The following is a 23256-nucleotide window of genomic DNA, read 5'->3' as shown; positions in this document are numbered from 1 at the left end:
ACTGGGATTACAGGTGTGCACCACTGCTCCTGGTGAAAGTGAGGTTTCTTAAAGACTGAAACACAGATACAGTGAATGCCCAGCAAGAGGAAAGTGGAGCCTGCAAAAGTCCATCATTCACATTTATCTTAAGCTCAAATGACTCCCTGCAATGCTTTTCTCCTTTTCATTCCTGGCTTCCTTATTCTAAATCACCAATGCTATATATTCACTCCAAATTATCCATGAATAAGGATTTAGAAAATACTGTACACTAAGTAGATGACTCAATGCCAAATGGGTGTAGACTAAATGAAATCATATTAGAATTTTAACAACAATGTACCTTTCTATTTATATTTGTATTAAATTATCAGAAAATAATTTCAATTCTTTGCATACTCTGTTAGAAGGAACAACATGGAAAATGATCCAGAAACAAACTGAAAAGTGAAGTTAAATTATTTTTATATAGGGCTGGGGCTGTGGATCAGCGGTAGCACACTTGCCTAGCATGTGTGAGGCACTGGGTTCGATTCTCAGCACCACATATTAATAAATAAAATAAAGGCCTATCAACAACTAAAAAAATGATTTTACATAACCAACCATAATGTGTATAATTTTATAAAACAACTAACCACAATATAAAATAAACTACAACCTTTTAAATTTTTTAGAAAAAAGGACTAAAAGAGTTCAGAGATTATAACCAAACTAAAGTCATTAGCAATCCAAAATGCTATAAAAATATATTAACTTTACTTGGAAAAGCTGACAGAAAATAATTTTTAAAAATCACTGCTCATACCACTGAAGAGAAAACAAAGTAATTCCAAAAGAGGGCAACATAGCATAACAGTTGAGAGCAGAATAAAACGGCTGGTGCTTTAAGCCTGGCTCTACTAATTACTAGTTGTGTTCCTCCTCTCTGTGCTTCAGTCTTCTTATTTGGAACAAAACAAAAGTACTAACAACCATATAGATAGAGTTGTTAGATAGATGAGGTGACTTAATTTATCTAAAGAATTTAGAAGCTGCTTAGGCTAAGTTCAACTAAATAGGATGCTCCTACCCGTTGTGAAGATGGATAGAAGTAATTGTGGCACAAATGATCAGCACTTACTTAATGCCAATCACTGCATTCAAATATAGTTAAAAGGGTAAATTTCATATAATGTATATTTTTATCATAATAAAAAAGGCTATTATCCTTTACCCATTTTCTATTAAAACATTTTAATTTTTCCTGATAGAAAATCAAAACTATTACATTCTATGAGAGACTATATAAAAGTTTAGGATTCCTACTTAAAAACAAACAAACAAAAAAAAAACTTTATCAAAGCAGTTTGAAGATACAGGTATCAACTCCTGGGTTCATATTCTTCCAAAATAAATTTCAAAATAATCTGTTGTACTATGGTCAAATTATGTAACTTGAATTCTCAAGCAAAAATCTACTCTTTGGAAGTTGGCAATATTAACCTCTCCTACAGTAACACCACAAAAATAAACCGCAGTAATCTGAAACAACTTGGAACACATCTATAAACCCTTTCTTTGAAAGAAAGCATTTTCATGTATCTTCTACCTAAGAACAGAAAAACTTCAGACCTTAAATATACCAATTACAAGTAGCAACAACAACAAAAAAATCTTTAAATGCCCGTTTTAAAATAAAATCTTACTAAATAGCCCTAAACCACTTCTCTCAGATTACAAAATAAACATGTGGTGAAAAGGGACAGAGAATACCAATTTACTATACCCAACACTGACTGACAATGTTTGTTGCATAGCAACAAGATTCTGCAGTCAGAAAACAGCACAGAACTCCTTTTCTTGATTTGCCAAGCCACAATTAACCCCATCAAGGTTGGGAAAGTATACTAAAACAAATTTGCATAGAATACCACCAATATCAGTAGTTATATGATATAAATTCTAAAACTATACATACAAAGCCCAAACTCCAACATATTTACAACTTGAAAATACTGGTACAACTTCATTCTCATATTTCTCTATGTACTTGCAAAAAACTGCTAAACCTCATTTTTGGACCACACTTCATTTGAAAGCATTATCTCTAAGAGTTTAAAAAACAACAGGTAACAGCATCCCAACACAACTTCAATTCGTAATTTAAAAGAATTTGATCCTTTCTGGGTTTTTTTTTTTTTTAATCATAATTTACGGGCTGGGGTTGTGGCTCAGTGGTAGAGCACTTGCCTCACATGTTTGAGACACTGGGTTCGATTCTCAGCACTGCATATAAATGAATGAATAAAATAAAGGTCCAGCAAAAACTAAAAAAAAAATTTTTAAAAATCATAATTTACAAGAGAGAACTATCATTTCCTAAGGGTTTAAATTTTTCTTTTACTCAGAGTTTGTTTGAAATGTTTCTATGGATTACCTATATAGGTAACTGGTATCATTTCACAAACTTTTTTTTTTTTTTAAATTCCACTGCACCTAAAGAACAAGAGAAAAAAAAAAGTAGTTATTTTTGCCATTACTTTAAATACTTTGTTTTGGGGTATCCCTTTTAATTTTAAGACTGTTAGATGCCAAGCCCTACCTAAAAAATAGATTAAATAAGAAAAAGATTCAATACAGAGAAAAATCAATTTAAATAGTGGTTCTAAATATTTTCAGACATGAGAAAAGTCCCTTTAGGTTCATGAATAGTTGGTTCTACTTTAGTCAACTGAGAAAATATGAGTTAAAAGCACTTTGAATTTACTTGCTCTTAAATGAATCTATAAATTATCACAAAAGCATCTACATATACTTGAAGTATAATACACAAGCAGGCTAGCATTTTTTTAAGCAAAGTTTTAGTACACATAGAGATTCAAGTATTCTTTAAAATAATTTTACAGCTGTACCTCAAAGCCCCAAATCTGGAAGTCTATCACCAAAATTTAAATCATTTCAAAGAAAAGACTTAAGGTAAAGTACATATAGGTTTGGAAATGAGACAAAGCTCAGTTCAGATCCAGGTAATACCACTTAGTGACTATGTAATCTTGGGCAATGGCATTCATAAGGATAATACCTATTCTGTGTAGCTGTTTAAGAAACTGGAAGTAGGCAGGCACAGTTTGAGACCAGACTGAGCAATTTAGCAAGACCCTAAGCAATTCAGTGAGACCCCGTCTCAATTAAAAAAAAAAAAAAAAAAAAAAAAAAGATTTGGTTATACATGCCTCAGTTCAATCCCTAATACAAAAAAAAAAAAAACTGGAAGAAATAATGCACAGGAAGTACACTTCACTTTAGTTTTCTTCCTTTAACGCCTGTCACTCAAAGCCTTATACAATCCATCCCAATCTGCCACATTTCTTACCACTTCCTACACAAACTCCAGCATGAGAGTTTAGACAGTACTGGATGTGATCTTAAGGATGGAAAATGAAATGTGAGAAGTAAACAGCATTAAAAGGTAAAATAAGAAGAGGCCACATGAGGCTGAGGCAGGAGGATCACAAGTTGAAGGCTAGCCTGGGCGAACTTAGTAAGATTCTGTCTCAAAATTTAAAAATAAATAAAAAGAACTGTGGATGTAGCTGAGTGGTTTAAAAAAAAAAAAAAAAAAAAAACCTGAGTTCAATCCCCAGTACCTAAAAAGAAAGTCATATAAAGTAAGAGCAAGGCTTTTTTAAAGTTCTGCAGAATCTGATTTGAATCTCAGCTGTCATTTACCAATGATATAACTTTAGCTAAATTGCTTTAAGCATTCTTTCTAAGCTTTGGTTTCCTTTACTGTAAAAGAATAATGAGGACATTAATCTCATGGTTTATTCTAATCCATTAAATGAAACGACAAATGCCTCATCTGCCTTTAGATGCTTATTAACAAACAGTAGCAACTACTTGTCAAATATCTTATTTTATCTAAGGAATGCTAAAAGTTATCTTCCGTATAGTTGGTAAGTCCACTTAGTTTGCATCAATGTGGACAAATATGACCATAGGTTAGCTTTTCAGAGATGCTCTACTTTACCAGCAAGAATTCATACCCTGTACCAGGTAAGTGTTGGGTCTTTATCTATCAAGATCTGAATCAGTGAGGAAAATGTATACCAATTTTGGGGGGATCAAAACTTAGTCTTTAAACAGTGAATTAAGTTTTAATATTTGTACTGCACTAACATGAAATACAATAATTTCTCTAAAAGCACTTTACTTTTTTCCATTTTATTTATGTAAAATTTAAAAGCTGATTTTTTTTCATCTTCAGATAACTAACTTACAAATGGACTTATGTCAACTTGATTTTTAGTATAGAAATTGATTTTGATTTTTTTTTTTCTCAGCACACATCTGTAATCACAGAGACTCAGGAGACAGAAACAGGAGGACAACAAGTTCAAGGCCAGTCTCAGCAACTTAGCAAAACCCTATCTCAAAATAAAAAATGAAAAGGGGGTAGGGATATAGCTCAGTGATAAAAGTATCCCTGGGTTCAATTACCGATAACAACAACAACAACAACAAAAAAAGTCTAACTAAACAGAAATGTACCATTTATAACAAAAGCAGGACATGGCCCGGGGCTGTGGTACTCGCCTGTAATCCCAGTGACTCGAGAGGCTGAGACAGGAGGATCATGAGTTCAAAGCCAGCCTCAGCAACAGCGAAGCGCTAAGCAACTCAGTGAGACCCTCTCTCTAAAAAAAATATAAAATATGGCTGGAGATGTGGCTCAGGGGTCCAGTGTCCCTGAGTTCAATCCCCAGTATCAAAAAAAAAAAAAGTAGTACATGACAAGAGAGTCACCTCTTCATTTAAATACAAAACATTTCAATGTTTTAAACCTTCAGCATATTTATAAAAGTAGTAAGTCAGCTCAATCTTACAGAATTTAGAGATTAATCAGTGATTCTGATCCCTAGAGACATTTTGATTGTCACTACTAGAGCAAAAAGTTGAAGAGTATACTATTGGAATCTAGTAGAGACCAGAGATACTGCTAAACATCATATAGTTCACAGGACAGCCCACAACACAAAATTATCTCAACCCAGATATCCATAGTGCTGTGACTCAATCTCCGATTTTGAGGTAGGTATTGATTATGGGGAAAAAAACATTAAAATCTCTTTCAAAAGATATAAGAATATCATTTTCCCAGCATCAAACATATAATATATAGAAAAGTTATATTAAAATATTTTTAATTTTTAAATTTTATTATAAACAAATTTATAATATTTATATGATTATTTTATTATACATAAAAACATTAAAATATAGTTTTATTATATTATTTTCCCACTAAATAGTCTTGTCACTTCTGCTGAAAATCAACTGAGCAGGCTCAGTGGTAGAGCACTTGTCTAACATGTGTGAGACCTTGGGCTCAATCCCCAGCACTGTGAAAGGAAGTAGGGGGAAAGAAGAGAAAGAAAAATCAATTGACCTAAATATGTACGTTTACTTTTGAGTTGCTATTGTATTCACTGGTCTGTCCTTACACCAATACTACATTGTTTTGATAACTGCAGCTTTTCAGTAAATATTAAAATTGGGAAATATGAGTCCCTCAATCTTGTTGTTTTTAGAGATTACTTTGGTTATGGGGCTGAGTTGTGGCTCAGTGGTAGAATGCTTGCCTGGCATGTGTGAGGCACTGGGTTCGAGTCTCAGCACCACTTATAAACTAAAAAATAAAGGTCCATCAATAACTAATAAAAATTAAAAGAAAAAAAGATTACTTTGATTAGATGGGATTCCTTAAAGCTCCACATGAATTTATGAGTTTTTCTAGTTCTGAAAAAAAATCAAATCATTGGGATTTGAATAGGGACTGCACTGTATCTGTTATATAACCTGGAGTGGTATTATGACATTAATAATAAGTCTTTCAATTCATGAGCACAGATCTTTTCATTTATTTAGATCATCTTTTCTTCCAAAAAATGTTGTAGTGTTCAAGTCTTCCACCTCCTTGGTAAAATTTATTCCTAGGTATTTTATTCCTTTAGATGTTGTTATAAATAGAATTGCTTTTCTTAATTTCCTTTTTGGATGATTCCTTGCTGCTGTATAGAAACAAAACTAATTTTTACATGCTAATCTCATACAACTTTGCTAAATTCATTTATTAGCTCCAGTAGCTTACTGTGTATTCTTTGCATATATTTAACATGTATATGCAAGTTTTCTTCTATATCTATCAGTTCATCTAAATAAAGGGAGATATGAATGAGATCAAAGTTGTGATACAAACCCCAAAGGAAAACACTAAAAAGTTTAAGTCCTAACCCTCAATATCACAGAATGTAGCCTTATTTAGAAACAGGGTTACTAAAGATAGAATAGGGTGACAGATCCTTAATCCAATATGGCTGGTATTCTTTTAAGAGGCAAATGTTTTATACAGAGGTACGAGGAACAGGTTGTCATGTGGTCACAGGAGCAGAATACTGCTATAAGTCAAAAAATGTCTGCCAAACACCAGAAGTTAGAAAATAAAAGAAAGGAATTCTGAATCAAGATTATCACATAGGAATCCTGTCTGAGTTTCCAGCCTACTGGCTGCCCTGCCTTTTTTTTTTTTTTTTTTTTTTTTTGGCAGTACTAGCTGAGGATTAAGCTTTCTACCACCGAGTCACACCCCAGCCATTTTCATTTTGAGGCAGGGTCTTCTTAGGTGCCCAAGTTAACTATGAATTTGCAATCCTCGTGCCTCAGCCTTCCAAATAGGTGGGATTACAGGCATGCACCATCATACCCAGGTTTTGCTACAAACTTCAAACATAGGATTCAACATCAGCTCATGTGAATTTCCAGACGGCTGGTCTGCCTTATAAATTTCAGACTTACCATACCCCACAATTATGTGAACCAATTCCAAATCCATAAATTCTCTAAACTTAGTACGGTAATTCTCAAAAGGAGGCAAGTGATTATTAATCCCATTTTGCAGAAAAGAAAATGAGGTTTGGGACAGTCAAGGTTTCACAGTAAATAACATCTTTGGGGTCAATGCTGAGCCTAAACTTGACTACCTGTCCCCCAAATGAATACACCATGAAAAACTGCATATCCAGAAAACTATAAAATAAAAATAAAGTATTAGGAGAAATTTCCCTTGAAGTAAAATAACACTTTACTGGAACAATATAAAGTTAACACTGGCATGAGATCTACTGCACAGCTGGGTAACTAGAGTTAATAATAACATTCATTACAGGGGCTGGGGATGTGGCTCAAGCAGTAGCGCGCTCGCCTGGCATGCGCGCAGTGCTGGGTTCGATCCTCAGCACCACATACAAATAAAGATGTTATGTCCACCGAAAACTAAAAAAAAAAAATATTAAAAAATTCATTAAAAAAAGAAGATTCCTGTACATTACTTTGTAAAAAATAAATAATAAATAAATAACATTCATTACATATTTCAAACTAACAATAAATTTCAAATTATCACCAACAAAATAATACAGAGGTAATAAATTAGTTTGATTTTTAATCATCCCACATTATATACTATATATATCACACTGTACTACAAAAATATAATACAACTATTGACTTGTCAATTAAAAAATACTAGAGGCTTGTAGTGCCTATCTGTAATCCCAGCTATTCAGGAGGCTGAGGCAGGAGGATCACAAATTTTAGGCTAGCCTAGAGCTGTCTCAAAATAAAAAATTAAAATGGCTGGGGATAGCTTAGTGGTAGAGTGCCTCTGTGTTCAATTCCTAGCACCAAAGGAAAAGGAAAAGAAATTATATATATACACATATGCACACATAAATATATATGTGTGTGTGTGTGTGAGAGAGAGAGAGAGATACACACACACACAGGATGGAGGGTACAGCGCAGTGGTCGAATGTATGCTTAGCATATGCAAGACACTGGGTTCAATACCCAGCACTTAAAAAAAAAAAAAAAAAGTTTAACATTTAAATAGCACTGGTGATCTGCTGTAACTAAGAGACACAAACATCAGAGGAAATTTTAAATATTTTTTGAGAAAGAAATTATTTAGAAGGGAATCAACCACAAATATATGAAATGGTCCCTACCCTCCTGGCCCATGTACTGCTCTACTGCTCTTTTAAAACTGATGGATGTCTCTTCCCCGCTGAACTAAGCATACGGGAATAGGCTATGTCCAAGTACATCTTTACTTATTTAAAAGCGATTTTTCAGGATCTCTTTTATTGGCCCATTTTATTAGCTCTGGATTTACAAATAGAATCACACCAGACTTAGCCCCTAATAAGCAGAAGCCTAGTCTTAATTCTAAGAGCAACAGAAGACATGGAAGCAGGCTGAGCTGACCAAACCTGAATTTCAGAATGATCTTTCTGACTACTGCACAGATAACAGATTGAATGGGGACAATCGACCAATACAAAAAATTATAGAAGATTCAGAAAAATATATGTAAAAATGTAACACAGGACAAAACAGATACAAGGCTCTTAATACAAATGTTCTCTATAAGAATCCCAGAAGTTGCCAGGGAAGCAAATGTCATCCTAAAACAAAGAAAAATCATTTATGAAGTCATTAAAAATGATGAAAACTGTTTCCAACCAATGGCAAAGCCACTAACAAAAAAATGAATTTTGAGAAGGATACTGACTGGGAAGACATGAGAGAACTTAATGAGGTGGTAAGTATGTTCTATATCCAACCTGGTTGATAGCTAGACAGAGTCGTATACATATTCACCAAGCTGGATGTTTACTAATGATTTATGCCTTTAGTTTTATATAAATTATACCTTCTAGGGTTTAAACAGAAACACAAAAAGTGATAGTCTTACTGCCTCCAAGAATTACTGAGTCTGAATGTGTGAAGCCTAGAAATCCTGAAGCCTTCCTGCTTCCAAGATGAAGATGAAACAAAATACCAAAGATGACAAATAGACATGGGGGCTCAAAAACAGTGAGCTGTTTGTTGAGTGTTGCCATGTGGAGCCTACACTACCTCTAGACTTCCAATTATATGAAATATTTTTTTTGACTAATGTTTAAGCACTTGAAATCTAGTACTTGCAGCTGAAGATATTTTAGCTGAAATAATCAGTTAATAATTGGAGAAAACTAACAAAGACGAGATTAGTAGGAGGTTTAAAAAAAAAAAAAAAATCATCCGAGAGCCGGGGTTATGGCTCAGTGGTAGAGCACTTGCCAAGCATGCGTGAGGCACTGGGTTCAATCCCGGCACCACATAAAAATAAACAAAATAAAGGTATTGTGTCCAACTACAACTGAAAAAAAATATTTTTAAAAAATCATCTGAAATAAGTCATGCTCCTAGAAAAACTAATGAGGCCTGAGTACTTTGGCAAAAATGACTTTTTTTTCTGTTACTGGGAATGGAGTCCAATATCTCATTTCAAGCTAGGTAACACTCTTACCGCTGAGCTACATCCCCAGGCCTTTTTGAGACAAGGTCTCACTAAATTGCCCAAGCTAACCTCGAATTTTCAATCTTCTAGCCTCAGCCCCTGAGCAGCCACCTCGCTGAGATTAAAAATTACTTTATCATACTAGAAAAGTACACCAGAAAGGTGAAAAATATACAGCTTCCTGCTACTTTGCAATTTTGTCAGAAAAAAAATATGCAAAAAAAAAGCAATCAACACGTGATTTATTTTTCATCCATTCTAAGTATTTAACACACAGTTGCAACCATAACATGAACATTTTCATAATTTTGTCTCATTTAGCAAGATTAAATCCATATAAAGGCTTCTCTCCCCATCCCCACAATACATTGAAATGTCCCACATTAATTCATTCTATATGGCCTTCTTCTTGTACCAATCATTTTGAGAAAATAAAGACCCTTTATATATGAAATCACAAGGTAAAATACATTCAAACATTAACATGCAGTTCACTGCATAAAGTTAACCATTACAGAGAGACCCAAGAACTTACAGTTAAAAATCACTGGCATTAACTGGGCACAGTGGCACATGCCTGTAATCCCAGCAGCACAGGAGGCTGAGGCAGGAGGATCAAAAGTTCAAAGCCAGCCTCAGCAATAGTGGGGCACTAAGCAACTCAGTAAGAACCTGTCTCTAAAATACAAAAAGGACTGGGGATGTGGCTCAGTGGTAGAGCGCCTCCGAGTTCAATCTCCAGTCACCAGCAGCCCCCCCAAAAAATCACTGCATTAGACTGCCTGAGATGGGATCCCATCTGTTTACTAGCTGGGTGGCACTGAGCAAGTTCCTAATCACTTTGCCTCAGTTTCCTCATCTAGAAAATTGATATAAAAATAGTTGGAAATTTATAAGCTGTTGGAGGAGTAACAAATGAGTCCATATGTAAGCTTTTCAGGCAGTTAAGAACTCAATAATTATTAGCTATCATATTTTAAAAACTCTTAAGCAAATGGGAATATAAACAACATTGGAAATAAGTTAATTACTAAAGAAAAACTTTACACACAAGCTTTACGCTTTAAAAACAAAAATTAGAACAAATGTATTTGATAATATGTAGCATACAATTTTAAATAATAAAAATTATGCAGCTAATTTCTAAACACATAAGAACTTTTGTAAAGGTACTACGTCAAAACCTAAACTAGAAACTAATGCATTATTGGACTTTACTAAAGATGAAATTTAAAAATCTGAATGAAAAACAAAAAAAAGGAAAACCCAGTACTATAAAAGGACCAATTCTCTTGCCTACCCATATTAATCCATTAATATAATGCTAATAAAAATCCCAAAGGGTTTTGAGGGGATACCATTTTCTTTTTTATTTCATTTTTATTGGCTTTAATTGACATAATTCAAAAACTAATCTGAAAACATTAAACAGAATAGCAAATCAAACTTTGAAAAATAAGAAAACAGGGGTTGGGGTTTTAGTCAGTGGTGGAGTACTTGCCTGGCACATGTGAGGCACTAAGTTCAATCCTCAGCACCACAAAAATATAAATAAAAAGGGTATTGTGTCTGTCTGCAACTAAAAAATTTTTTAAATTTTTAAAAATAAGAAAATTAAAAATTATTCATCAATAAAAGGGCTAGAGCACATTCACAGCTCAGTGGTAGAGCACTTACCTAGCATACCTGAGGCACTGGGTTCCATCTCCAACACCACCAAAAACAACAAAAAAATCATGAAATAGTAGTATAAAACTAGATAATTAATGAGTCCAGAAATAGATTTATGGGAATTCAGTATGCAACAAATAAAGTATGTCAAATCAATGGGAAAAGATTCAACAAAATATATTTAACATATAACATGTAAACATGTATGTGTGTGTGTGTGTGTGTGTGTGTGTGTGTATATATATATATATATATATATATATATATATATATATATAAACATTTATATTTAGATAACCACCTTTCATTTTACACCAAAATTAATTTCTGGTAGCTTAAATTTAAACATAAATTAAGCCACAAGTGTTGAAGAAGGAAACATAGGTAAATACATACGTAATTTTAGGTTAGGGAAAGCACAACATCAAAGGCAAAAACTATAGAACAGTGGATCTAGCTTGAAATTTTAAAACTTTCGTACCAAAACAAACAAAATTAAAACACAAGTGACAAATTTAGTAGATACATGTAATAGACTTTACATCATGGCCTCCAATTAACCACACCTCTTGATATGTCCTTTTTTGTCTCCTCCAGCACTGACTCAGAACTTAACCAATATGACTTGCACTGACAAGGAGACATAAGCAAACAGGATATAAGGGAAAGTTTAATAAGAACTTGCATAAATTCTGGGATAAGGTCTCCTCAGAAGGATGCTACTACTAAGGGAGAGATGGAGGAAGGGAGGAGGCAGACACACACATCAGATGAACACAGCCAGGCGAATAAAAACACACAAGTGAGTCCAGGTTAGACCAAAAGTACTGTCCAGCCAACCTATACAATATTTCACTAGTTTTGAGGTGGATTTTTAAATAGCAGTAGAAAACTGATATACCATATATACATCATAAGAGGCTAATATTCTTAAGACATTATACATCATTATAAGAAAAACTAAATATCCCACTAGGAAAATAATACATAAACAGATATTCACAGAAAAATAAGATGCCCAATAGACACTGCATGAAGAAATGTTTAACCCTACTAGCAAAAAAATACAAATTAAAACAATAAGGCCTTTTCCTATCAGACTGGCAAAGATTAAAAAGGCTGATGATAATGTCCAGAGTTGGAGAGAATAATTCCCTTCATTATAGTAATTTCGCTTCATTCACTATTCCTTCAAAGACTTAACTGCACATTCACAGAGGCCTGTGCTGGGAAATAGGAATATAGTCAGAGATCAGGCAGGACCTTAATAAAATTGATTTTATTATTAAATTTGAAGTTTATTCTAGAAATAAGATGCCATTGAAGGCTTTAGGATGGGAATAAAAATAGTTGTTTTCCACTTCAAGATAACTCTGACTTATGCATGAAGAACAAGGGACAAGAATGGAAATAAAGAAATACTAACTGTTCAGGTAAGAGCTAACAGTGTCATAGAGTTTAAATACTGTCAGTGAGATGGACAGACACAAATGGAAGTAGACCTGGCAGGACAACAATCAGACACAGACAAGAGAAAGGAAAGGAAAAAATACATAATACTACTTCTTGATTTTACTTCTAAAACTTTATCCTAAAATATAATCAGATATGAAAACAAAGACATATATAATCATATATTTTTTCAATTAAGTGGTTTTCATAATGACAAAAATAGAACAAATCTAAAAGTTCATAAGCAATAAGTAGTCATCCATCCAAAGCAATGAAATACTATTCAGTCACTTAAAATTATATAGATCTATAGTATGTACAAAGGAGCACAATACGATACAATTCCATGTTTAAATAGTACAATGTCACTTTATTCATTCACAAGCACATATAATTTCAAATACATTCCAAAAAAAAATCTAGAAAGCTATATCTAAATGTTCAAATTCTTTATCATTTTGGATTTGAGTTTTTAACATCTTTATACTTTCCACGCCTTTTAAAATCTGTGCAAAATCTATGCTATCTTAAAATGAAAAGAAAAATTAAAAATGGACAATCATAACTGGTTCCTTTTCTAAAAATAGTACAAATACAAATTTTAAGGAGACTACAAAGAAAAGCTTTAAATGAACACTTAAAATTCACAAATCCTAAGTTAAAAGCTCAATAGTTACAATTTTACTTACCATTCCACTCTAATATGAAACGAAAACTGGAAGAGAGAAGGAAAAGGGAAATCTCAGGACTACAGAACGAAGCAGACTCAAACAACTGATATTTAGGGCTGTGGTTGTGGCCTGGTGGTAGAGCACTTGCCTACCATGTGTGAGGCACTCAGTTTGATCCTGGCACCACATAAAAATAAACAAAAATAAAGGTACATTCAAAATGTCCGGGGCTGGGGATGTGGCTCAAGCGGTAGCGCGCTCGCCTGGCATGCGTGCGGCCCGGGTTCGATCCTCAGCACCACATACAAACAAAGATGCTGTGTCTGCCGAAATCTAAAAAATAAATATTGGAATATTCTCTCTCTCTCTCTCTCTCTCTCTCTCTCTCTCTCTCTCCTCTCTCACTCTCTCTTTAAAAAAAAAAAAAAAAGTCCACCTATAATTTTAAAATTATATTTAATAATTATGAAACCTTCACAAAAACATGCATTCGGTGAACTGTAAAACAACATGGACTTCCTTGATATTGGACCTAAAGAATGATTCATTTTATTTTACTTATGTTCTAGCATTCTTCATGAAGTTTCTTCTCCACCAAGTTGACCACACAAATACCAAAAAGGACAACAGACGGAAGACTTCTAAAGCACAGTGAAGGATAGTCATTTTGAATTCTTATGAGATATTATCAAAAGTGGATATTCTAAAAGGCCTTCACCACTGGAAAAGTACTCAGCTCATTAAGAAATATCATCATGGCTACTCATTACAGAAAGACAAAATTTTTCACTGGTATATGAGACTACTGTAAAAAGACTCAAGAAAATCACCATCTAAATTAAACCATTTTCCAAAGACTCTGATGGATTTGCTTCATCACATTTTATTGATGGCCTTAGTCATCCTTATTTATAAAAAGAAATAGCTGAAATTAGCGGGAAGATAGGGTTCCAAAATATTTCAGGCCTCTCATGGCACCACTATTAAGATTTCTACTTCAGCCCTCCTACCTGCTCAATGGTTTTATCTCTGATGTCTCTTCTTTAGAAATCATGAATGTCAATATTAATCCAAAGTAAAAAATGTGAGGAACAAATATAAAAAGCAAATGAGGTTTTCTTCTAATATCTAGTCTAATGAATAATGAAAAATAATAATACAAGGACTGGAAGACAGAGGAGTTTGAGATATATTTCACATACCATAAAATTTACCTTTTCTGGGGGAGGGGAGATGAGCAGAAGGATTAATGGGGATTGAATTCAAGGGCACTCTATGACTAAGCTATACCTCCAGTCCTTTTTATTTTTTATTTTGAGATAGTCTCACTAAATTGCCAAGGCTGGCCTTAAACTTATGATCCTCCTGCCTCAGTCTACCAAATCTCTAGGGTTATATCTGTGCAACACTAGTTAAATTTTATCATTTTAAAGTTAAAATCCAGTGGCTTTTATTATTCACACAAGGTTGTCCAACCACCACTATTAATTCCAGAACATTTTCATCACCCCCCAAATACATGTCATCCACGTATTTTACAATAGCAGTCACTTCCCATTCCTCCTTCACTCCTGGCAACCATTAATCTACTTCCTCTCTATAGATCTGCCTACTCTGGATATCTCATATAAATGGAATGACACAGTATGTGGCCTTTTAGATCTACCATTCTTCTCTTAGCATAATGTTTCCACCCATGTGGCATGTATCAGAATTTTATTCTTTTGATGGCCAAATATTATTTCATTGTATGGATATACACCACATTTTGATTACCCATTTATCAACTGAAGAACATTTGGACTGTTTCCATTTTGGGGCCATTATGAATAATCATGCCATAAACATGTGTGCATAAGCATTTAGGTGGACATATGTTTTCACCTCTCTGGTGTACAAATCTATTAAGTGGAACTGCTGGGTCATAAGATAATTCAATGTTTAAAACTTTAAGGAACTGCCAAGCTGTTTTCTAAAACAGTTATTTCATTTTACATGGTTTTTCACACTCTTAACACAAACTTAAGAGATGTTAGACGTTCACAGAAGTAGGGTATTTATCCTTACCAAGTCCATTTTGTATGCCAAGTGTTATGCCAGGGTTTCTTTTAACTTTCTCAACTCTATAAGGCCAGAATTATCTCAACTTTACAGGAGAAATTCAAATCTTAAAAAAAAAAGTTTGTAACCTATTTTTAAAAATCAGTTTTTTAGTAAATGTCAAATGGAGAATTTGAACCAAGAGTTCACATCAAAGTCTATACTCTTTACCCTACACAATGTAACCTCTATACTGAGATATATAAACACTGCTTCACACCAGAAGGATTCTTTGGGGAAATTATATGCTAATTAAGTTTATTATAATCATTATAAAACAGAGACTTCCCAATATAGATATTTCTAGAAAATATAGGAAGTCATTTGCATATATTACTCTATCCTCTCTAACATTCTTCCTTTTTAAAATATTTTTTAGTTGTAGATAAACACAATACCTTTATTTCATTTATTTATTTTTATGTGGTGCTGAAGATCAAACCCAGTACCCCACGCATGTAGGCAAGTGCTACAACCCCAACCCTCCAATTTTCTCCTCTAGTGGATGATTTCTACACACAGAGTTACAGGAAACAAAAACTAGCAAGGCATGATGGCTCATACTTATAATTCCAGTTACTCAGGAGGCTGAGAGGATCATAAATTCAAGGTCAGCCTGGGCAATTTAGCAAGACTTTATCTCAAAATAAAAATTAAGGACCTGGGTACTAAGGCACTTGTCTGTGATGCTAGCAACTTGGAAGGCTGAAGAAGGAGGATCCCAAATCTAAGGCCAGCCTGGAAAAATCTAATGAGACCCTATCTCTAAACAAAAAAATAAAAAGGACTGAGGATGAAGCTCAATAGTAGAGAGCCTCTGGGTTTAATCCCCGGTGCCAAATGAATAATAACAGAATAAAAATTTGAATTAAAAAGAAGGGCTGGGATTTGCTCAGCTGAGGGAGCATCCCTGGATTCAATCCCTAGTACCACACACACACAAAAAAAATAGAAGACCCTGTCTGAGAGGAATTTACAATGTAAAAAGATCAAATGGATCCAGATGATCATAAAACAGTACAATAAATGTAATGGAAAAAAAATGCAGCATATACAAAAATACACAGGAATGGAAACGGTTTAATCAGGGACTACTTCCCAATCCCAAAAAGCATCACAAGGAAGCCTCTTCTTGTTTCTCTCATCCAGAAAAGTTCGTAAGCTTTTATTTGGTGTAGTATCCACTGACATACAGTTTTCAGCTCAGATTTTCTTTTTAACTTTTTTTTAAACATTAATACCTTTATTTATTTTTTATTTTTATGTGATGCTAAGGACAGAACCTAGTGCCTCACATATGCTAGGCAAATACGCTACCACTGAGCCACAATTGCAACCCCTCTCATTAACTTTTATTTCCACTCAGTTCCATCCATCAATTTCAAAAAGTGGGGATAGAAAAAAAAAGGAGGAAAGAAAATCTTAAGCTAGCCCAGGAAGGGTTTAAATACCCTTTTACTACTCCCCCATGTATGAAAATTGACATCATATTTTTCCAATTCTTTCTTATTACATTCCTGATAAAAACTGGGTTTATTACAAGTTACACAATCACACCTCTTTTAAGCTGTGTGTAAGATAAATTATCAAAACCATCAATCCAGTAAGGAGTTTTTTCTATACCAACCAAATGGTGCCTGCCTAGTTATTTTACTTATTCCAACTGGGCTAACAAGACATACAAAAGGTTGAAAACCAAGTCCAGTAAAATTTCTCTACTTATCCACACTCCTATTCAAGACTTACTCACTTAATAAATACCTATAATACAATACTGACATTCAAAAAATTGAAGATTTGACTCCTGCTCCAAAAATAAATCTTTGTGGGAGAGTCACACATTCAACAGCTACAAGTATAAATGAAGACCCATGGGGAAAAAGATTACTATTTGCATCTTTTCATGGATATCTCACTTAACACAATTAACAATTCTATGAAATAAAAGGATCTATCTTTTTTTTAACCTTTTTTTCTTTAACCAATTTGGTTGAATAACAAGTTGACATATCTAACCTGATCTTTCCAACCTTTAAGTGTACCCAGCTCTAAAATATATTATCAATCATTACCATAAATGAAGGCAACAAAAATCACAATTAGTTTTTCAAGGTCTCTAAACATACACACAGGAAGGAAATTTTAAAAAATGGTTTCCCTCACCTCTAAAATAAAGTTGGACTAGATCACAGATGACTAGGAATTAAGTGACATTCCAGGAACCACTCTTCAGTGCCATTCTCTGGAACCCATGTCTTAAACATACATTACTAATGAACCACGGCACTCTTTCCCATCAAGCGCAGAAGTGCATCAATGTCTTTATCAAAATGGTAACATTACCAATTGTAAGTAAGCAGAATGTAATCTATTTAACATCTTTGAATTAAATAAGGTCCAGATATAAAGCAAACTACCCAAAAGTTTTACCCAACTAATCTAAAACAAAAGTAGGCCTCAAAATAATATGAGTAATGTAACTGTATATTGCTAATAGCATACAAAGTACCTTCTATTATCATTTGATCTTTATACCCAGTAAAAAATTATCTGTATTTTTACTTATTTTTTAAATATATCAGTGAAATAAGGTGCTTAATTCAAGGTCACGCATCTAGATAAGTGGCTTGATCAACTCCTTTGCAACCCCACTACAATTTTTTTTTTTAAACAATTTTTAGTTGTAGATGGACATAATATCTTTATCTTGTTTATTGATTTTTATGTGGTGCTGAGGATAGAACCCAGGGCCTCGAAAGAGCTAGGAGATCGCTCTACTGCTGAGCCACAACCCAGTCCCCTATTACACCTTTTTATGTGAGAAACTTGGAGTAGCTAGTGGAAGCTGTTGGTATTTAAAATGACACAAAAATGTCAATCCAAAATCTTCTGCCCTCTTCTAAGCCACTGAACTACAGACAACTACTTTAGATTAGACAAGCTCCTCTTTTCGTTAAAATAATAACAATAATAATTAAATTTGGAATAATTAATCAATTTTTAAATTCAATCATTTAATAAGACATATGCCGTATTTTGTATACATATATACATTCATTCACACACACACACCCCTCAATCAGAAAACACCATATACTTTTGAAGGATTACATAAATGAAAAATGGAATAGAATCAAAAGCTTGGATGGGATACTAAAAGTATTAAGTTTTTTGGTCTCAACTCCTCCACTGTCCTGCATAATATACTTTTTCATTTCTTTAATGCCAATCTGAAAAGCAACATATTAGTAGGTAAATCTATATACAGCATTTTATATGTGTAGAATTGCCTTCCGACTACTTTAGGAATATAAAGTATTTTTCAATTCCCTTTTCTTTAAGATTACATTACATCACAGTGAACACACTATTCCTAAAATTAAAGTCATTTGAGAGATCTTATCACGGCTACTTATGACACAACATATTCACCATTTCCTCTTTCCAGAATTCTGACCAACTTAATTGGAAATTCCTGCTCAGGCATTCCTGTTTCTGGATGGCTTCTGAGGCATGAGAACTATCCATCATGTAACTTTAAAAGACTCTATTTTAAAAAGCTAACTTTTATAGGACAGTACTTGAAAGCAACTGGGGATTGAACAGAGGGGCTGGCACATATGAGGCAAGGGCTCTACAACTGAGCTACATTTCCAGTCCTTTGTTTTTTTTTTTCATTTTTTATTTTTGAGACAGGGTCCCACTAAGCTGCCCAGGCTGGCCTTGACTGTGTGATCCTTCTGCCTCGACCTCCAGAGTAGCTGAGATGATTACAGGTAGTGACTCACAGCTAAAAAGTCCTTTCTTAACTATAAAATATCCCAAAGATTTTTGTTACCAGCACAAGAATCTTTTCCCTCATATTAGAATGTTCTACTTTTGCATACATCTAAGTAACTGCAACAATGGAGTTTTACAAACCACCTACCAAATAATCCAACGGTTTCCAAAGTGTAAATCTGATCCTCTTTTCTACTCGTTAAATTATTCAAAATTAGTCTACAAAGAATTACTGTAGACTGCCTAAAGAAATATTTCAGACCTCGATACCACATTCTATATTTATGGTCCTGAAAAAACAGCAGTGATTCCCATATAATAAAACAAGAAGAGCTTAAAAAAGAGAAGTTATACTTTATCAAACAGGGAACTTTTAAGTGAAGACAATTTAACTGACACAGACATCTACACTATTCTCATTAAACTTTAAAGATCCCCTAAACATCTTTCTTTTTTTCTTTTTGGTTCATCATTTTTGGATTAGATAACTTCGTTTTTATTTTAAAATAGTTAACACAAAGTGTGTTAACAAAGTTTGTTAACAAACTAAGACAAATATAGCCAAAGTTGAAAAGACCATTAACTTCTGGTCTGAGACCCTACAGCAGCCAGGCGCAGTGGCCCACCAGCCAGAGGCTTAGGAGGCTGAGACAGGAGAATCCGGTATTCTAAGCCAGCCTCAGCAACAGCAAGGCACTAAGCAACTTAGTGAGGCGTCCTCTTTAAATACAATACAAAATAGAGCTGGGGATGTGGCTCAGTGGTTTAGAGTGTCCCTGAGTTCAATCCCCAATACTAAAAAAGAAAAAAAAAAAACCTATAGCAGTAAATCTAAAGCAGAAATCATCAATATGTAGTATTACACAACATTATATATATATATATATATATATATATACTGTATTAGAGTTCCTGAGTTTTCAAGGACAAGAGTAACCTGATCAAAAAAAAAAAAAAAATCACAAACATAAAAACATTTATATATATATAGAGAGAGAGAGAGACAGAGAGAGAGAGAGAATTAGAGTTCCTGAGTTTTCAAGGACAAGAGTAACCTGATTCAAAAAAAAAAAAAAAAAAAAAAACACAAAAATCACCACTCAAAAGTTTTGATGCCATATTTTACCAGATTAATGGTTTCTGGTTTGTATACCATAATTATTTTTAAAGCTGACCCATTACTTTTGAAAATAACTTGCATGAAATCACAAGTAAAAGGGGTCAGTTGCCTAGGATTAAACAAAATTTTTAAAGCTATCATATATCAAGGGCTGTAAGTTGGTATCTGAAAAAATAATAATTCAAATTCATAATAAGTTTAAGTGAAAACATAATAACTATGTCACCAAAAATAAATATAAAAGATAGTTGGAATGTGTTCAACTCTGATAGGTTAAAAAAAAAAAAAGAAAGCTAAAGTTTAAAATGGAAACTATTAAATTGATAAAGAATTTCAATGACAGGACTTTTTTGCTAAAGCAACGGAATTTGTAGATTATATCATTCAAAACTCATTGTATTACATTATAAAGGTCTTGGCAACGGTTGGCCATTAATCTTTAACACAAAGGAGATTCAAATCCAAATGAACTGTAAGACTATCTCTTCCAGGAGAGAAAAATAGAGTATTTTATTTTATCCACGATTGTTTAACTAAAAGGAAGGCCTTTAAAGATGATAACGCAGAATGGATCAGCTTCAGTCTACCAAGTCCCATTTCTCACGAAGTCTTGCACCAATCCGAAGAGAGGTGGTTATGGACACAAAATAGGCTTAGGAAAGACTGAAAAAAATCTCCAATGAATGACACACCACATCATGGCTTATTCTCCTACACAATTGGAGAAATAAAAAAGAAAAATATCACACCATATGTTTCACCGTATCAATCAAAAAATAATATACGACGGTACATTCAATTATTTCCTTTGAGGCTGAAAAATAATTTAGCTTCTGTTTTATTGATTACATAGAAGAGGGGAAAGCAGTTGCTGCAATGCAACACAGCCTGCCACATAAGAAGGGGAGAAAAGGGTTTTCCAAACAAAACCCTCCCCCGCCCCGGCTTACACACCCCAAACAACTTACTTACCCTGGCCTTTCACTGCCCTCCGCCAGTGTAAACCTAATAAATTCTTTCCCTTCCCCCACCTTCGTAAAATTTCACCTTTCAGTAGCTCCTTCACCTACCCCTACCAGAGGCGCTTTATTACCCGCAGAGATTTCAGACCCTTCAAACTTTTCTTTTTTAATTAAACGAGAGACTTTTGTACTAAAAGTGCACGAAATTTTTACATATATACAGAATAATACCTGTTTCCCAGCAACAAGCACGCTTCGATTCTCGAACCCCTCCCCATCTCCCGGGTTTTGCTTGCAAAGGCTGGGGGGGAGGGAGCCAGGCTCAAATTAAAATTAATAAGGGAAATCCTAGGTGAAAAAAGAGCATTTGAGGGAAAAACGGGAGAACCTCCCAAATCAGAGAGATTGGGGTCGTTTGCGAGAAAGAGAAATTAGAAGGGACAAAAGGGAGAGGGGGGAGGAAGAGACCGGAGACCCGCGGAGACGCGCCGGGCCGGGAGAGGGAAGGCGGGGTCCGTGGAAAGCGGGGGTCGCGGCTCCCGCGGCACAATGGCCTGCCCGGCCCCCGCCCCGCGCGCCCCTCACCTCATGGTGCCGGCGGCGCGGAGGCTTCCCCAGCAGCCGGGGGACGCCGAGCCGAGGGGGTCTCTCCTCCAGGGGCGGGGACGCAAGCTCGGAGACGGGAGACAAGTGTCCGGCTCCTGCTTCGGCGGCCAGAGGGCTACACCATCTCCTCGCACAAAGCCGAGGCGCCGGCCCAGAGTGTGAGAGAAGAGAGCAAGAGAAAGACTGGGGAGGGGGCGGAGAGGCCGAGGCGCGGAGCGGGTCCCCCGGCAGCCGCCGCCTCCCACCGCCTCCTCCGGTTTCTCCTCCTCCTCCCGGAGCTTCCTCGGCCGCCCTCTGAGAGGTGCCCGCCGGGGCCGCGCGCCCGGCCGCCGCTCCACAGGCCCGCGCTCGCCGCGCCCGCCGTCGCCGCCGAGGCCGTGTGCAACCCGCAGCTGCTGCAGTCGCGGGAGGAGAGTCGGGATCGCCGCGAGGAGCCCGGGAGGAGGCGGGGCGCGCGGCGGAGGAACACGCAGGCGCCGCCCTCCTCCCCTCCCTCCCCCGGGGGCGAGGGGGCGGCGCGGGGGGGAGGGGAGGCGGGGGCCGGGCGCACCCCCGCGCTGCCGGCCGGGCCCCCGCCGGACTGCGGAGAGCGGGGAGGGGCGGGCGAGGGCTCGGCGACGGCAGCTGAGGAAAGGCTCTTTGTTGCTTCCCCGCCCCGCCCCCCGAGCCCCCTGCGATCCGTGCCGCTCCCCCAGCCGCTGTCGGCGGGGGTTCCTAGCTCGTGGTTGTCCTTGGCCGTCGGTCCCCCTCCCCGTCGCCTCCTGCTCCGCGAAGGCTCGGGGAGCTCCCGGGCCTCCTCCGCGGCCGGGATGAGCCGACTAAAACGCCGAGCCCTCCTGGGTGCCGGACCCGCGGGCACCGGCTTGAGGAGCCGAGATGCGTGACTGGGCACCCAGCCCAGCCGCGGGGCTCCGGGGCTGCTAGCGGCAGAGGGAGGGCCCCCGTGCAGGGCTTGTCCTCAGCTCGCCCTGTTGCTTGCTGAGGACCGGGACAAGCGAGTGGGTGGGCATCCCGGTCAGACCCACTGCCCGCCCCCCGCCGCGCTACTGCTCCCAGCGATTCCTCCGGGATTTGGGGGCGTTGGAGGGGGGAAACCATATAAATGTAAAATATGGTCATCATTGTTCGCTCCGTTCCTTTTCTTCCCGAGGAATCCCAGCGTGCTGTACCAATTTAATGAGCTGATGTGCACACTATGTATAGGGATGACTTCATCCCCCCAAATGAACGCAGTCAACTCGCGGGAAAACGCAGTCGCGGGGAGACGCGCGGAACAGTGTGCAGCCGCAGGAGTAGAAAAGAAACGCAGCGGGTATAACCTCTATCGTCACCAGCGAAAAGGGAATCCCGGACTGGGGGCGGGGAGGGATGGGAACTAATGATAATTTGAATGTTCTATCATTCACCTAGTCTGAAAATCATCTCCCTTGAAAGGCATACATAAAATACAGGCAAGGCAAACGTTTCAAGTCAAGTGGCGGTAGGGGTGGGGGTCTAGGAAGCCAGAATTTATAGTTGTGGGTTGTG

The 23256-nt window shown here is 36.5% G+C and overlaps 1 protein-coding gene across 4 annotated transcripts in view; it reads right to left on the bottom strand.

Moving 5' to 3' along the window:
- Enah (ENAH actin regulator) overlaps positions 1-22162 on the bottom strand; it is a 141989-nt gene extending 119827 nt beyond the window's left edge. For all 4 annotated transcript variants that reach the window (XM_076832464.1, XM_076832466.1, XM_076832467.1 and 1 more), the window contains exon 1: positions 21709-22162. In XM_076832464.1, the coding sequence (XP_076688579.1) occupies positions 21709-21713 (5 nt within the window). In that variant the 5' untranslated portion in view covers positions 21714-22162. The remainder of the gene's footprint in view (positions 1-21708) is intronic.
- Between the last annotated feature and the right edge of the window lie 1094 nt (positions 22163-23256).

Source organism: Callospermophilus lateralis, chromosome 13 (assembly GCF_048772815.1).
Source record: "Callospermophilus lateralis isolate mCalLat2 chromosome 13, mCalLat2.hap1, whole genome shotgun sequence".
Taxonomy (NCBI): Eukaryota; Metazoa; Chordata; class Mammalia; order Rodentia; family Sciuridae; genus Callospermophilus; species Callospermophilus lateralis.
Note: the sequence above shows the minus strand (reverse complement) of the source record. Positions and strands in the feature narration are given on the sequence as shown.